The 17,601-nt window shown below is 40.7% G+C and overlaps 1 protein-coding gene across 3 annotated transcripts in view; it reads left to right on the plus strand.

The window, feature by feature from the left end:
• SEMA3D (semaphorin 3D) overlaps nt 1-17,601 on the plus strand; it is a 241,906-nt gene that overhangs the window by 69,221 nt on the left and 155,084 nt on the right. For all 3 annotated transcript variants that reach the window (XM_061582310.1, XM_061582313.1, XM_061582312.1), the window contains one exon: nt 15,798-15,987. In XM_061582310.1, the coding sequence (XP_061438294.1) occupies nt 15,798-15,987 (190 nt within the window). The remainder of the gene's footprint in view (nt 1-15,797; nt 15,988-17,601) is intronic.

The following is a 17,601-nucleotide window of genomic DNA, read 5'->3' on the forward strand; positions in this document are numbered from 1 at the left end:
CATTTGGAGTTTCCTCAGCAGACAAATTGATGTACAAATGGAAGGGGTTTCTTGAAGGTAGACATTTTGTAAACCACTGTTCTAGTGGTTTGGAGTTTTTCATAACACTTGTTATATTTGGGGTTTGCAAATGTGGTGCATGCCGATTTATAAGATGTCAAAGATTGCGAGCTTTGGAATAAACAGCTATTTGACATAACATAGCTTATTCATGAATAGAGTATACATCCTTCCAAGTCCAATTAGGCTTGTTTCTTTGTCCATCATCTCATGTGGATATTTAGAAATCAAAGTGCATTGCTGGCTTGTAGAAACATAACCTCTTGAGTAAAATGCATTCTATACGTTACCCCTTCTCTACAATGTTTAGGTTGGATAACTTCGAAGCCTTTGAAGCCTTTAATTTGCTGTCCGCTTCATTCAAAGGTTTTGCTTGGATGGAAGCAATAGTTGTGGGTTCTGCTGTGGTATTGTATTTTATGGTGGCTCAGTCCTAAAGTATTTATATTAACAAATGTTCAGTTCATCCATTTGGAAGACGATTGTATTTTTTAAATGCAGCATTTGAGCTCCATGCAGTATTTGGTGATTATTCTTTTGGTAAACTCCTTTTCAAGAACTCCTTTTCAGGATCAAGCTTTACAAATTTTAATTGGATAGAGATTGTAGAACTGATTACAAAAACAGGATGTTTTGATTTCATTTCTTTTGTGAGACAGTCACAAAGAATGTTTGAGATTATTGATAGTTTTTTGACTATGCAAAACAAAGTTTTGAGTTTGCTATTACTTAGGGATAGTTGAGATTTTGTAATCACCAAATACAGGCAACTGTGAAGCTGTAACATTTGAAATTTACTTATTGGAGGGGGTTAGCCATTTCAGCCTTGGTGGCCACCGGGATTGGGTGATGCAACTTGAAAAACTGACAGGTGAGGACTTCCGGGAAGGGTGACTTAGCCTGTGCCTGCTTTTGAGACGGGCTCCTGCCTCAAAAGAAGCTTATTCAGATATATCAGTCAGTTTTTTCTTTTTTTTTTGACTGATTAAACTTCTCCCGGGTAGGGAGAAACGAAGAGATTAACCTCAAAGCCTATTTTTGTTGGGACGACCAGATCTCATTAATTTATGGGACGAGGTCCAGCCGACGAAGGTGGGACGGATTTTTAACAGCAAGCTCTATCTGATAAAGCGAACGTTCACCTTATCTTCTAAGAGAGAACGCACTAACAGGCAAGCACCCTTCTTTCTATATTTTTCTTTTACTTGACTTAAATTGTTGCTGTTTAAAAGAGATTTGCCAGATTGATCAGTTTTTGACATCTCACTGGGGAGCCATAACTTCTCTCTGCTACGCACTAATTAATAGCTTATCTCTGTTTTTGTTGCAAAAAGCTGTCCTGGATTTGCATTCTAAAGATATACACAGAAGAGGGATTTCTATTCCAGATTTTTATTTTGAAAAATATTATACTGTTTTGAGACTACTCTCTTTTTGGTCTATTTTATTTTGACGAATCTGTTTCTTGACGATTGCCATTAATTGTTTCGATCCTGGGAACTGCATTTTGTTTACTTAACTATTGGAGAGATAAGGCTGTCTGCTCTGTTTATACTGTGATGTCACCAAGTTTGGAGTATTAACCCAATTGTTGCTGAAATAAGAAGTGGTTTTCCTATATTTTTCTTTTAAAATGGCAATTAAGAAAGTGGCTGAAAATCTGGAAATAACTATGTTTCAGAAAATAATGGATGAGATTGAGATAATGAAAATTGAATTGAGTAAAATGAAGCAGGAGATTAAAGATATAAGGGTCCCTGTGAGAGAGGTGACCCTGGAAGGGGTCCCTGTGAGAGAGGAGACCCCGGAGATTGGAACAGGGGTCCCTGTGAGAGAGGTGACCCTGGAGACTGGAATAGGGGTCCCTGTGAGAGAGGAGATCCCGGAGATTGGAACCAACGTGGAACAGGAACAAGATTTGGAGTCTATGGACTTTAGAAATAAAATCTATTGTTTGGAACTCAATGTTATCTCTGAAGAAATGAATGAAGATTCTAGAGATAAAGTTATCAATGGCATGGATAATCTTCTGGACTGGAATGATGTGATGGAGCCCAATATAGAGAAAATCTATGGAATTAACTGCAGCCATGTGACAATGGAAAAACTTTTAAGAGATGACCCAGTGTATTTTGAAAAAAAGAACAGAGATATGATTTTACAGCAGTATTTCAGCAACCTATTCAGAATGGATGGCAAGAAAATATTTGGGATAGAGGTAATCCCCATCAGACTCTTACTATATGACTATGGCTTTGACAGCAAGATTATTATGGAATACTGATAATGGAAGATTGGATATTGAAATTACTGGACTTAACAAGACTACTGAAGATGGAAGATGGAAAATGGAACTAATAGAGATAATAGAACAATGGCTACTGAAATTATTGAACCTAACAGATTCTGATGTGATGGATTAATTGAAATGTTTATTTTGACTATGGTTATGACAATAAGATTATCATAATTAGTAATGAGATGGATTAATCGATATGCTTATCTGGAAAAAAAAATTGATAGATATATTTCTTAAAGAATTGAAACCTCTCTTTGACTTTTTGTGGAAAGAATAAAGTAATGTTTATGAGATTTGATGATTAAGTAAGATAACTACTGGAGGAAAGTGATTTTATAATATGACTTAAGAGACAGGATTGTTATATATTATAGACTTATAACTGATTTGATCTTTGACAAATGGGAAGTCAATATTTTACTCTTTATTTTTTATTTTTGTTTTTTTTTTTCTTTTTTTCTTTTTGTTTAACTATTTTTGATTTTGTTTTTTGTCTTTGAATGTTTTATGATTTTGTCTTGTATGTTTTATGAAAATCTGAATAAAAATTATTGAAAAAAAAAAGAAAAACTGACAGGTGAGCAGCAACATTTCAAAGCACTCATCCTCTGAAAGTGTTTTGAACAACCTCCATAAAGCAGCTGTAACAACTATGCATTGTCTTTCAAAAACTATTTTCTAAATACCAGTTGTGATCATACAGATTTTTTTTTTGTTCAGATTTGGACTCAGTTCAGAAAGAAGTGTAAACCTTGGAACATTGTGTGGTAATTAGAGTCGTCAGCAAATTTCACATGAAGTAAAACCTGGGATGAATTTTTGAATTCAGGTGAAATATCTCTGTTAATTTAAACCAACGTTTAAAGGGTGTTAATTTGGCTAATTGGCTACGTTCTTGTTTGCACAACTGGTGGGTTTAGTGTATGCAAGGAGGGAGAGTGAAGATCAGAACATCTTCATATACACCCTGACGCAACTTCAGGGTGAAGGGAACTTTCCCTATTAACGTGTCAGCCGCCCAGTGGGAGGGGATATTGATGATGGCCTGAAGATGGGGATTTCTCCTCCATTCCATAGCCTTCCTTGTTATATGCTCCCAGCACTGCTGGACTGGTGATGCACTATGGGAGGCTCTGGATTCCTGAAGGGAAGGTGTCCATGGGGCCCTACAGTCCCTGGTGATATGGGAGGTTGCTCTGTGAGATCCTGCCCAGAGCTTGGAAAAGTTACTTTTTTGAACTACAACTCCCATCAGCCCCAGCCAGCATGGCGCTGGCTGAGGCTGATGGGAGTTGTAGTTCAAAAAAGTAACTTTTCCAAGCTCTGCTCCTGCCTGTCAGGGGTCTCCAGGAGTAGATTCAGAGCTGTGGACCTGATTCTGTGAACCTGGAGACTCTGCAACCTTTGACTCTGAAGACTGATTGCTGCTGGATTCTGAGGTCATGACTATGCACTGTATAATTACTTTTTGTCTGTCCTGAACCTTCCTACATTCAGCTTAATTAGATAACACCAAGTTCTAGTATTAAGAAAAAGAGAGAAACGTCTCCCTCTCCACTTTCTCCACACTATGCATAATTTTATACCATTGCGATAATGTTCTCTCTTACTTCTTCTCCTCCTGCAATTAGAACCATGTAAGGGGAGAGCAAGGATACACTGACCCCTCCATCACATCTCCATCGCTAGCCCCTCTGCTCTCTACTGCCCCATTATACTGGAGGACAAACATCTGTGGTGGAGATTCCCACATGATTTAGAATTGTGATCATGCAAGGCTGTGTCAGCAACAAGGATACAATCGTTGGAAAAGTTACTTTTTTGAACTACAACTCCCATCAGCCCAATCCAGTGGCTATGCTGGCTGGGGCTGATGGGAGTTGTAGTTTAAAAAAGTAACTTTTCCAAGCTCTGATCGAAGGTCCAGACCTAGCTAGCACATCATCACCCTCCCCTCATCACATGGAGGAGAAGACTACCAGAATAAGGATGCCGATAAAGGCCAATCTGGAGCGGACAATTTGATTCACTCTAGTTTCAGATGTAGTCAGTCTAATGTTTTTGGAAAGAAGCAGCGAGCAATGGCTTGACCAGAAAGTCTAGAAAAACAACAAATGCTGCTGCTGCTGCTGCTACTGATGATGATGATGATGATGATGATAATTTATATAGCACTTTAGGAACATAGGAAGCTGCTTTATGCCAAGTCAGGCTGTTGGTCTATATGGTTTAGTATTGTCGACACTGACTGGCATTGGCTTTCCAGGGTTTCAAACTGGGGTCCTTCCAAGCCCTACCTGGAGACTCCAGGGATTGAACTTGGGACCTTTTGAATGCAAAGCATGTGCTCTACCACCACGCTACAGCCCTTCCCTAATACTGTCAAGTATTCAAACGCTTCACCGGCATGACCTAGTTGTAATCCTTACAACAATCCTCTAAGGTAATTCAGTTTCACTATCCTCTGCATTGCAGCTGAGGGGGGTGGGGGCAAGGCTGGGAAAGAATGGCTCCCCTAAGGCTATCTAGGGAGTTCATGACTGAGGCAAGATTCAAACCAGGGAATTCTGGCTTTACAGCTCTGTCTCGAAGCCACTAAAGCTACTCTGGCAAGCCTTCCAAGGGAGGGAATTCCATAGAGGGGCGGGGCAAAAGGAAACATCACCCGTCAATCACCCATCTTACCACAATATGTGGCTGATGGACAGCATTCAGCACAGGAACAGAGGAAGCTGCCTGGTACCAAGCAGGTCCATTGGTCCTTCAGTACTGCCTGATTGGCTACAACTCTCCAGGATTTCAGGTAGGAGTCTTTCCCAGCTCTACCTGGGCCTGGACCTGGGACCTTTTGCATGCACAGTGTGTGCTTCCCCACTGAGCTATGTACCTGCCCCTCCTTTCAGGTTGTTGAGCCCCACGTCATATGGGCTTTGTGTGTCGGCTTCTTACCATGTCTTTCTTGTTGCTCAAGGATTATATTTTTGAAATTCGTCCTTTACTTGTTGCCCACCCTCATGTGTTTTCTGAAAAGGAAGGCAGGGGATGAAATATTTCTCAATTGCAACCTCATGAGCCAATGTTTAGCTCAGTTCTACTCTGGGCCAGGCATGGGCTGATTGAATGCAAGAAGGCAAATCTATTCCTGTATTCACAAAAAAAGGGGGGGACAGCTGGTGCTAAAGAGCTTAGTCCTCATCCCTTTCCTTTCCATAACATGTAGTCAGTGGCGCAGAGTGGTAAGCGGCGGTAACGCAGCCGAAAGCTGTGCTCACGGCCGGAGTTCGATTCCAACGGAAGGAGGAAGTCGAATCTCTGGTAAAAGGGGTCGAGGTCCACTCAGCCTTCCATCCATCCATGAGTACCCGGCATATGCTGGGAGGTAAAGAGAGGCCGGGGAAGGAACTGGCAATCCCACCCCATATATATACGGTCTGCCTAGTAAACGTTGCAAGACGTCACCCTAAGAGTCGGAAATGACTCGCACTACAAGTGCAGGGACACCTTTACCTTTACCTTGCCCTCCAGCTGAGAACTGAGTGTGATGCACTGATAAAACCACCACCACCACAGCCTATTGAAATACGTATCCTTAAGCTATGAGAAAAATGAATTACTTTCTCTGTGTAAGATAATCAATCCTACGTGGTGTATAAGCATCTCGTCTCACTATTTTTGTTTAGGTAAAATCCAGGCTCACTTGGGGGCAGGGGGAATTAATCCCAGTTGGGAATGTACTTGAGTGTGCATAGAAACAGCTACTCTGCTGTGCACTGTTCCTGCATATATCCTCTTGCTTGCTGGGCACAATCCAGCAGAAGTTAGTTGTGTGTGCATTCCACAGCAATTGAATATAAAAATACGAATCCAAAATCTCGTTTGACAAAACATAATATCTCTGAAAGCATTCCTGTTAGCTGAACACACATCTTTCTCAATAACACCTCCTGGTATTAGGAGTTAAGAGAAATATGGAGCGGTGATGACATGGTAAGAACAGGGATGTTTTGCTCACCCCATTTCCCCAAGTGGGGAATAAGTTTCAAGGGAAACTTTTTTACCAGGTTAGTTCCCTTGCAAAGAGAGAATACTGGAGAGCTGGGTGTTTCTGTAAGATCTGTTTATATACAGCAGGCAGGCACCCAGACAGCAAGTGCTAGGCTTTAAAGTAGCATCGGTTTCCCAAATAAAGAGCAAAATACGCAGCCGCCTCCCCTCCACTGTTCTTTCTTTTTGCCAGCCATATCATATTTCACTTTTGGTAGCTACGTTCAAACTGCACTGACCTTCTTCCCTTCTAGAGAGATAACAGTTGTCCCTTCTGTGGCCTATTTTATCACAGTACAAGTATACCCATACAACTCCAGAAGTACTATCCCGATGCAGACAGGAATACAAAAGAAAAGTGAAGCCTCTGGTACTCTTGTGGATATAAGCTGACATTAAATGTCCTATGCGTTTCAAGCACAGCTTTTGTCAGGGACCGAATCCTATATCATCTCAGAGTACTAGAACTGGGGAAGTATTCCATAGCAGGGCTTTGATCAAATATCTTCACTCAAAAGTCTGCTATAGGATACTGCTTCAACTCTCTGATGGCTTAAGGTCCAGGAGAGGGGGATGCAAGTATGGCAAAGCCGGTTCGAGCTTTAGAAGACTTGTTTGTTGGATATTATATGCTCTGGACTAGGGATGGAGGAGAAATTCATTTGGTCTGCTTTTCACAGCAAACTGACCCAATCTGACACCACACTTGCTTGATGGTCAGAACGCAATTCCCAGTGCGATTATGCACTTTTCCAAATTTTGCAATGTGCACAGAAGGTTTGCACAAAAACATGTATTTTACATGAAATATGCATATGAAATGTATATTTTACATGTTGTGAATGCACTGCAAAGTGCACATTTTTACAAAAAAAAGTGTGCACAAAATGTGAACAGAGTGTGTACATTGGGATGGAACAGCACGCAAAGGGACAGAACAGAACAGAGCCATGACTGACTGCCAGCAAGACGGAATCAGCTATTCAGACCATCTTTACTCTGACATAGAAACAGTGTGATGCTGTTGGAGTTACATCCACTGCTTTGAAACATAGGTGGATACTTATTTAAAAACTGTTGTGCAAACTTTGGTTAGCCATCAACTAATCTTGCATTCATCCCGATGTTTTTGTTTTAATATTTTCTCTGTATCTGTGAAAATAATGAGTCATTCCCCAAGCTAAAGGTTTCATGCCTCTTTCCATTTGTATTCAATATGTAGCTAAGATGGGCTTTAGTTGTTACACAAGACGAAGTTGGTGTTGGCCTGTTTTTTTTTCTATATGGAGGACAAATGTTTAAGCTTAGCAACTTGCAGGCTCTTCTGATGGTGGTCCAGTAAAAGCCATCATGGTATCTTTTTCTTTTCCTTAGATCTCTGCTTTGGGATCAATGGCTCTTCTGCCACACCTGTTCTAGGTTAGCTTAACCTTTGATAAGTGCTTTTTAAGTGCTTTGTTCAATGGATTACACATACACACATGCTTCATGTTCAGTGCATTACGGAATCCTGGCTGGCCTTGGAGAACAATTTATCAGCCTATTTTTCAAGCTCCTGTAACGCCTACACTTTGGTCATGAGTCAGCTACAGTGAATAACTGTTGATATTGGGCACAATCACTGGATTAGTTCTCATGCTTTCGTACAATTTTAAATCAATGGGAGTAGAGAGAATGCAAGTCCACTCCCTTTTTAAAAACAAACAAAATCCAAAATGGAACACAAAACCTCCCTTAGCTGAGGCCTAAAGTAAACATCCGAGGGAGTCACATGGGTCTTCTCCCCATGAAAATGTAGACAAAAAAATGGATGCAGTATCATTGTGTTAGTCACTGATCCTTGGTGCCTGCAGAGCATGTTGCACAGCACTTTGGAAGCCCCAATGATCAGCTGATTGTCAGTGCTTGCAAAGCCCATTACACAGGTCTTTGCAGGTATCACCAATCAGCTGATCGGCAATGCTTGCATACCCCCTTTCAGCCAAGCCCCATCTTTACCTCACCAACACCTGATGTCACATCTGACATCAGGTGTAGGGCAGGTGGACATGGCTTGGATGAAATGGCCCTACAAGCCTAATTAGGCCCACCAGGTGGAGGTTCTCCACTACTGTGTTAGTGTTTTCCACACCACCACCCAACTTTGCTTTTTTGGCTGCTCCATGGAAGGGTAGGGAAATGCTTGCACAATGACATTACATTTCATGGATTTTTTCCAACTGCTGGTGAGGCTTGGCCATCACCCTCCCTCCTACCACTGATAATGTACAGTCCAGGTCTAAATTGCCTAGAACGTCATCATGGCCAGAATAATGCAATATTTTCCCTTACAATTTATTAGTATTTTACCAAAGTGTTTTGTTTCTGTTAGGCTGCGTAATCTAGGTTTTCTTTTTTCCTTCTCTCCCTTTGTGTCTCCCACTGTTCAGTTTTAATCATTCTTAGCTTTTATATAGCACACTTGAGTACTCTGTCTTTTTTGCCTGCATCTCAATAATTCTTTCAACAACTAAGTTTGGTATTATTTCTGTAGAGTGTTTTAACAATCAATGCCTCTTCCCAGGGAACTCTGGGAATTGCAGCTCTGTGAGTGGAATGGGGGTCTCCTAACAACTCTGAGCACCCTTCACAAACTGCAGTTCCCAGGATTCTTTGGGGAAAGCCAAATTAATGATTCTCCTTTAAATTTATAGTGTTGATGACAGCAAAATGTAGTTAAGTGCTGCTAGGTTCAAACCTGGAAACACTGCTGTTAGTCTTAACTATGGTCAGTTGAAACAAGCCAACTTCAGACCATAGTACATTGACTGGGTTGTTTCAACTAATTATATTTAATATTAACCACATTTTAGGGCATGGACACAATGCTAAACTGTGGTTAATTGAAATCAGAACCCACGACAATGTATAGAAGGCCTCACAAGTTGTGACCAATGAAGCTCTACACATATCATTTGGCACATATGGTGTCATCTCTCTCAGCTGCACAGTATGGTTTCAAGAGTACCAACTCACAACACACATAGGAAGCTCCATCTTAGCAGGCCATATTATTTATCCATTTACCCCAGTGTTGTAGCAGCTCTCTGGGGACTTAGGGCTTTGCCTGTTCCTCTCTTAGTTGGAGATGCCAGAGTTTGTTCTACTACTCAGCTGCAGTCCCTCCCCACCAAAGTAAATACTAAGAAAATAACTACTGTTGGAAATCATAAATGAGGATAGCAGTGAATGCCATGATTTTATTAATCGGACTGCTTGATGGAGACCAAAGGGTATGACCTTAATTTAACCTGATATCGAACTCTTAGCCTCTATAATAATGAGCAATATGATGACTCTAAAGGTAATTTCACAATGCAATGAACAGAGAGGTTGACATTCCATTGTTAGTACATCACATTCAACTTTTTTCTTCCTAAGCAAATTCCACTGTAGTGTACTGCACCTGATAAGTATTTCTGTACATACATAGTTAACATCATTCCTGGAACAGGCTCACTTAATAACTACTTTAAAACTCTCTCTGGATTCAGTTAATGTAGTTTAATAATAATAACATGGTTATTATGTCAGTCAAGGTTGACAAGCTAAATTTATGGGTGAGTTGCAACCCTTTTGCGTTAAGATTCCAAAGGGCTCAGCAATACCAGAAAACCACAAAACCTTCCCCAAGTGCTATAAGCTGCATTTAGATATCAGATTTAGCTGAGCAGTGTATAAAGTCTTATGTATCTAGACCGTTCCCTATTGGCTGGAGACATGGTGTGAGATCAAGAGCTGCTTATGACACAGCCTGGAATAAATTAACTATCAGCCAGTTGGCTCCAGCTCTGCAGTTTCATGATATCACTGGAGTAGCTGATGTTAAAGTTGGTCTTTGAAGGCTGTAATCCTAAACTTGCTCACTAATGAAAATGACACTTTGATTTCAATGGGACTTATAAGGCTGTGCTGTACAGCCACATAAAGCTCCAATCCAAAACACATTTACTTGGGTGTTGGACCCATTGAACACAGTGGACCTTACAATATGCATAAGATGAAACTGTAAATCTGACTAGTGTTAGGAAAACAAGGGGTTCGTTTATCAGAGATATGTCAAGACAGATGGTTGAAGATGTGCCAATATGTAGCTCCATAGTGTTTACAAATTGCCAGGTATCAGCACATCAAAGAAGACTAATTCTGGGGGTGCACCCTTTCCTTTTTCTATCCCTGTGTAAGTTAATGGACAGATTGTTCTTGCCATTAACTTGCGTAGGGGAAAAAAAAGAGATCGCAGCCCTGAAAACAACTGGTGAGGGAGACATAGGGATTCTGGGGGTAACAGGGTCCTTGCTGTGGGTTAGTAAGATTTCTACAAACAGCAGCCATTTCTGGGGGCATGTCCCTTTTCTCTCCTTATGCAAGTTAATGGTAATAATGATCTGTCCATTAACTTCCATGGGAAGGGGAAAGAGGCTCCTGGCGAACAACGTCAGGTGGCTTTGTGGGCCTGATCTTGGTCAGTGAGCTGTACGTTCACTACCCTGACTTGGAGCAAAGATGCCAAAATTCAAATTGAGTAGAGGGCCAAGTTCCCTGAGTAGATGCTCTGGGACCACAACTGAAAAATCATTAATTCTACCTGAACTGGACAGCAAAGTGCCAATTCGACATCCGAGCCCACACAATCCTAAGGGTGATATCCAGTGGTAGTCATACTTGGAGTGAACCCATTAAAATCAATGTACTTGTGTCTGTTCAGAAGTGAGCATGAGTGGCTTATTTCTAGATATGCATGCACAGGGTGGCACTCTTTGACATTACAGTTGGAAAAATTAGAAATGGTTCTTGCAGCTTTGACAAGTGATTGGTTCTTAAACGTTGATTCATGAATATGGCAACAAAGAATATTATGAATATAATAAAGTCATAAATACTTTGCGGTGGCATGAAAGAGAATGTATGGGTGAGTCAGCCGCTTTGCCTGTTATGGGGATTACCCCAGTCTTGAAGGTGGTTCAGTTATTTTTATGTAATATGATAGGGGTCATGGGTAGGGATGCAAGCAGGTCTTGCTTTCCATTCCACCCTATATTTGTCACAGGTAGCACTGTTCCTGTTCTGCAGTTTGCCTTCTGCCAAAACCGTTATCTGTCTCACTTTCTGCTGTGGTGAAGTTATGAAAGTTGCATAACGCGTGCGATTTACATAATCAGTTATGTAAATTACATTGTCATTATGTAATCCCACTCCATTCATTTCAGTGCAAAAGAAACACATTGCAAATCAAGTATGTATCATTTCTGTACTGAAAGCAAATGCCTATCCTATTCACTATGTTGATTTCTGTTCCGGGCAAGCGACGAATAAGCAAAATTGGTGATTTCTGTCCCCATTTCCATTTTTGTCAGAATTCTCTGACATCTGTAATTATGGGTGAGGTTGGATAGCCCTAAAGGGCCTGAGAAAGACCCCAGGCATTATGCTTGAAATCTCTGATTTAAAGGGACTGACTGCAACCCTTTCTTCTCTTAGGGGTGAGGACCTCAGGCTCAGGGGCCAAATGTAGTCCCTGAGACCTCTTTGTCTGGCCTTCTGGGCTGTCCCCAAGGCCCCATCTGCTTCCCAGGCCCTTGCCCCTCACTGCCCCTGCTCTTGATCTCCTCCAGTACTTTTCCCTGGCTAGAATGTGTCCTTGAACTGTGATCAGGCATCTTCTTTGCCAGGGTGAAGAATGGAGAGGTTTGTGTATGCTAGGGATGGAAAGATCTGTCAATTTTGGTTCTCTCAGGTTCTCAAATTCCTAGTCACGAATTCAGTTCCCCGCACTACTGCAGCAATTTGCGAATTTTTATTTTTAAAAAAATCCTCATGAAAATTCTCCAGCATTTTAGTGTGAATTTCTCCCAATAAACACATTTTTGTAGGCAGTTTTCACTCGTCTACACAATTTTGCAAGCAATTTCTCATCATAAAGTGTGCCTTTTTTGCATGTTATTTTCACTCATATATTCATTTTATGCACCCTGTCCCCCTAACACATGCATTTTTGTAAACATTGGGTGGCAAACTGCATTGCAAAATTCAAATAAGTGCAAATTTTGATGGATGGCTGTGTTTCAGTTCTTATATTGTTTCGGAAAGTGCGAATTGATACATTCGGCTTGAAATGTGAACTGAATCTAATTTATCACCGATTCATCTTGTGTATGGTGTGTGTGTGTGTGTAAAACGTCTGGCTTTTGCATGGATAGACAAAGGTACAAAGGTAAAAATGGCATCCATTGCTCTGGCTGCTTTTTGCCTCTGGCTGTACATGCCACGCACATGCATCCCCCAGAAGGCTTGTCCAGGAGCAAGTGTGGGTTCCCCACCCTGTGTTAAATGTTCCCCCCTCCCCATGTCATTGTTGTTTCTTTGCCTCCCTGAGAGGGATTCTCAGTGACATGTAACAGAAAAGCCAAAACATTTACATGAAAGCAGAAGCCCCTTTTAAAATTCTGTTTAAATTTGAAGCCCTCATTTAAAAGATCATGAATGAGTTGGTCTATACAGCACACAGTGGCGGCTTTTCGCTCACTCTCAAAGCGTTGAGTGATGGCATGGTGATGGCAGGAGAAGGCATTTCCTAAGGCTTAATGACCAGCAGTTTGTTCTGTGCCCTGGACAAGATCAGCATAAATATTTCAGAAGAAGTGCTCAAGGGTTCAATTTTGCTCTTTGAAGAGTGATGCAACAAACACTTAATTGGATGGGTATCCAAATTCAACAGCGGCCAAGCCCATGGCGAATGAGAGGGATATTCAATTGCCCTTAAGCAGCTGACCAGCTGCCTTGTGTATAAATGAAGACTCTTTGTTCTAATTAAATGGTATTTTTGAAGACAAAAGGAAGATATATACAAAGGACAAATGTCTTTAGTAAACAAAAATGGCTCAGTTGTGTGTGTGTGGGATTGGTCGTTCTTTAGTTATGTTAAGGTTCTGCACTGTGCCTGCCAAAAGCATGTAAGTGTTTCTTTGGATTTATTTATTTATTTATTTATGCTAGCACATATTTTTCTCATTTACTTAAAGGTGATCCCCTCCCCCTTTGTTATATGTTCCCTTTAACTTCTGCTCTACGTGGAAAGCTTATTTTTACCATCCACGGGCTCTTGGTCATGTCAGCCCTCCAAGATGCTATCATCTCAAACTCACCTCACATATGACCTCCCATCCCCATTTTCTTCCTGTTCCAAATGCTACATATCTACACTACCACCCATCGTCAGAAAAAATGATTTCTTGACTCAATTGTTCTGTCTAAAATAATTAATATGGATGGATGGCTAGCAGTCAGCTGGAGAATAAAATCTTGGAACCCATAAGGGAGTAGGGCTGGTTACACAAGCAATGCCATCATCAGTTGGACTGTAGCTTCAAATGATAACTTGCAGGTTTGAATGAGCTATTACTAGCTAAGCACCGTCCATAGAACTTTCAGACTGTTGAGTATCCACTCAAGTACAATGCTTTCCTATGGAAAAAACAGTCCTTTCCAGACATCCACTTCCTCTGTGTTCACTGAACACACGGAAGGAGGAGCAGTATGGTGTCCTCTGACCCTGATAATGATGTGCCTGCCAGCCCTACCCCTCATGCATGGGCATGTCAGACGCTTTGCTGAGCATATGGACATCAGGGTGGTGGGCCTCAGGGAAAAGGGTTAAGTAATTTTCATATCTGGCACAAAGTTGTCAAGTGTTGAGCAAGCAATAGATGAGTAGTCAAATGACAAAAATCCATGTGGTAGCCACCATTGGTTATCTGTTTGAACATACGCAGCCTGTAATAGAGTGTTTGCTGAACTTTTTAAAATTTAGACCCCTTTCAAACTCCATTTGTCTTCCACGCTCTCTGACCCACTGGCAGCCATCTCTTTGGCAGGCGAGTGCACTGAGTCCTCCTGGCACATTCAGCAGCATATGTGCAACTCATGGGGTGCGTAAGGTCTGGGCATTCATTCTTTGCAGGCATGAAAAGGGAACTGAAAGAACATACACATCTTGAAATCCCAGTTGGAACTATCCAGCTAGAGAAGGAGGCACAGGTAAGGGAGAGCCTGCTGTAGTCAGAATCTTCCATTTGATCCCTGCCAATTTGTAGCTTCTGCACAGCAGTTTTGGAAGCTGCAACTCTGAACCTCTGTTGATGGGAGGAAAGATCTGCTGCAAGTTTCTCTCCCTCCCTGGAATTTTACCCCACTTCAAAGTGTCTTCCCCCGCTCCCCTGGGAGGGGGAGATCTTTACCACAGCTTCAGAAGCATTGCCTTAAGGGAAATGTAATTAGAAGGTGTGTGTGTGTGTACAAATATCTGCATATTGGTATCCTGAAATTAAACGTTAAACATCTCTGTGTGTGTACATGTGTGCATTCACACACGAAATGTTTGCTGCTATTTTTAAATGGGAAGGAATCTAAAGTTGCTAGCCTGTAGGGCAGAAATAACTGAAGATGATCAACACAACACCATGCTAAGCTTCTTCAGAAATAAGCACCATTGTGTTCAATGCTTATTCCCCTACCCTGCCCTGGTAAGCATGCCTAGGACTGCAGCCTTAGGGACAAACTAGATAGGACACAATTTATGCAGCTAGCAATTGCATTAAGGGATTTTAAAAAGTAGATTGCAAGCATGAGAGGGGTGTCCAAGCCAGATCAAGAACATAGTGAGTGTGTTCATGGGGGGTGGGGAGGGAGATCGAGAGCAGGAATGTCAGATAATTGTGTTGGAAATAGAAATTTCACCTGAGGTTTGGAATAGAAATCATGCAAGCAAATATGAGCGGTATTTGCTATTATTTTTTTAAGTCTGTGAACATTGCATAAATAATTATGCTGTTTTCTGCATTGTTTTTGACATTTCCCTTTCACTGAAATGCATTGAATTATGGAAGTAATTATAAAATTAGTTACATACGCTTTGGCCATAGTGGACAACTAGACAAATAATGTAGGTTTTAGTTGAAGCTGAACTGTAGTGGAACAGAAATGGTGCTGATTGTGATGAACACAGGACTGGACAGAAATTGTTGCTTCCCTACATCCCTGGTAGACAGCTTTAACCATTTGTCCTTCCTGTGTGGTCCCAATCTGGATCACAACACATACACACACACCCAACATCCTGTTTGGATCAGAAGCGGGGAGTTCCCATTCACTCAAAATAATTTGCCCTGACAAGCTGTGCCAGGCTCCATTCTCTCCATCCCAAAATTAGCTGTACGAGACTTTGTTTTCAATTTTATGATAAAATATTTTCTTCTGAGATTACCTTTAGCTATCTGGTTAACCCTCCCCCCCCCAGAAAGAACATGTTGGTTCTACCAATTTGCCAAAGACTATGGTGTTTTATTTCTTTTTACAGATCTCTTTGGGATTATTAAAAGAAGACATTTTATTCAGCGTGAGTGCGAGAAAAAAATCTGGAGAAATGACTGGAATGAGATTGTTCAAAACACAACATATCTGTGTGATGTTATGCCTGGGAATACTACTCTTACCAGCCTCCAGAACATCAAAACAAAATGTACCGAGACTTAAACTCTCCTATAAAGGTAAATGTTTAAGTGATTTCTTCATGCTTCAATGCAGTGTTGCCAACAGATGATTTCAGTTATTAAATAGAAAAATGAAACACACTTGTCGTCATTGTTTCTGAAAATGGTAAACAGCAACATTGGATATTTTAAACATTCTAGAGCAAAATAAAACTTTTGAGTAATAATGTTAGTTTGTTTTGTTATGGGGGCTGGGGGCTGAGTGGGAAAGTCTGGCAATGGAAATGAAGATTTTCTGATTAATTTTATGAGTCTCTAGCTGATAAAATCACAGTGAAAAAACAAGGAGTTGCTTACATGATAAATAGGAGCGTGTTGCATAAAAAAGCTTTAATATGAAAAACATGATAAAAAAAATGAGCTACTCTCTTCTGATTGCTATGAAAAGAACTCAAGTCCTTTGAATCCTTTTCTAGGCTCTTCACTGGATAAATGAGTTTAACTGTTGGTTGTCGTTGGAGAATTCTCTCTAACTCTGGTGTACCCCCATTTTTATATATTAAAAAGTTTCTCTTTTCTTTTTTTCTATTTTTGAGAAGGGAATTTGATGAATTTGAAAATCCATCCTATGGAGTTTAATTTTTATTTTAGTTTGTGGCATTCATAGCCTGCCTTTCTTCCATCATGAAACCCATGGCAGCATGCATATAGTTCCCATGTGGTCTCTCATCCAAAGCAGTAACCAGATCTAGACCTGCTTAGCTTCAGGAAGGCAATGGCCCCCATGTGCCTTCAGACCATACACTGCATGTCTTGTTTTTGTGGCTATGTCTGTTCTAGGATGTTTTCCTAATACTGTTTCTGAAATTTGATCAGAATGATGTACCAATTTTAAATTTGGCAAATTTCAGAATTCATACTTGACTTTAGAATTTTTAACATTTATTGTGTTGTTTCCAACATTGCAGTAGGATTCAACTGCAAGTCGATTTGACTTCTTTACGTGGAATGGATGAGTGTGGAGGAAGTGTCTTAACTAGTGCACATATAGGCTGTTTCAAAAGCAGCGAGACCATTTTATCTGGCTGTGGTTTGAAATGCATTTGCCCACAGATGGACACATCTCCCTGCTCCACAGCTGATACCAGGCATTTTAGGACTCTGCCTGCGCCTATAGCCAATCGTTTCCATTGGACGCACCTGGAGCAGCAACGGGGTTGATGGCCAATAGGGATGGAAAAATTTATGAATTTTTGTTCTTTCAGTTTCTCCTTTTCCAATCTTAAATTCAGTTCTCCACATTTCTGCAGCAATTTGTGAAATTTGTTTAAATAAATCTCATGGAAATTCTCCAGCATTTTAGTGTGAATTTCTCTTAATGCGCAAGCAGTTTTGACTCATGTACACAATTCTGCAAGCCATTTCTTGGCATATAATGCATTTTTGCATGTTATTTTCATTCATATACTCATTTTTATGCACACTTTCCTCTAACACATGCATTTTTGTAAATATTGTATGGTTGGCGAATTGCACTGCAAAATTCAAATAAGTACAAATTTCAAAGGTTGGCTGTGTTTTCCTTCTCATATTGTTTTGAAAAGTGCAAATTTGATAAATTTGGCTTGAAATGCAAATGGAATTGAAATTCTCACCCATCCCTAATGGCCT

Source organism: Rhineura floridana, chromosome 8 (genome assembly GCF_030035675.1).
Source record: "Rhineura floridana isolate rRhiFlo1 chromosome 8, rRhiFlo1.hap2, whole genome shotgun sequence".
Lineage (NCBI taxonomy): Eukaryota > Metazoa > Chordata > Lepidosauria > Squamata > Rhineuridae > Rhineura > Rhineura floridana.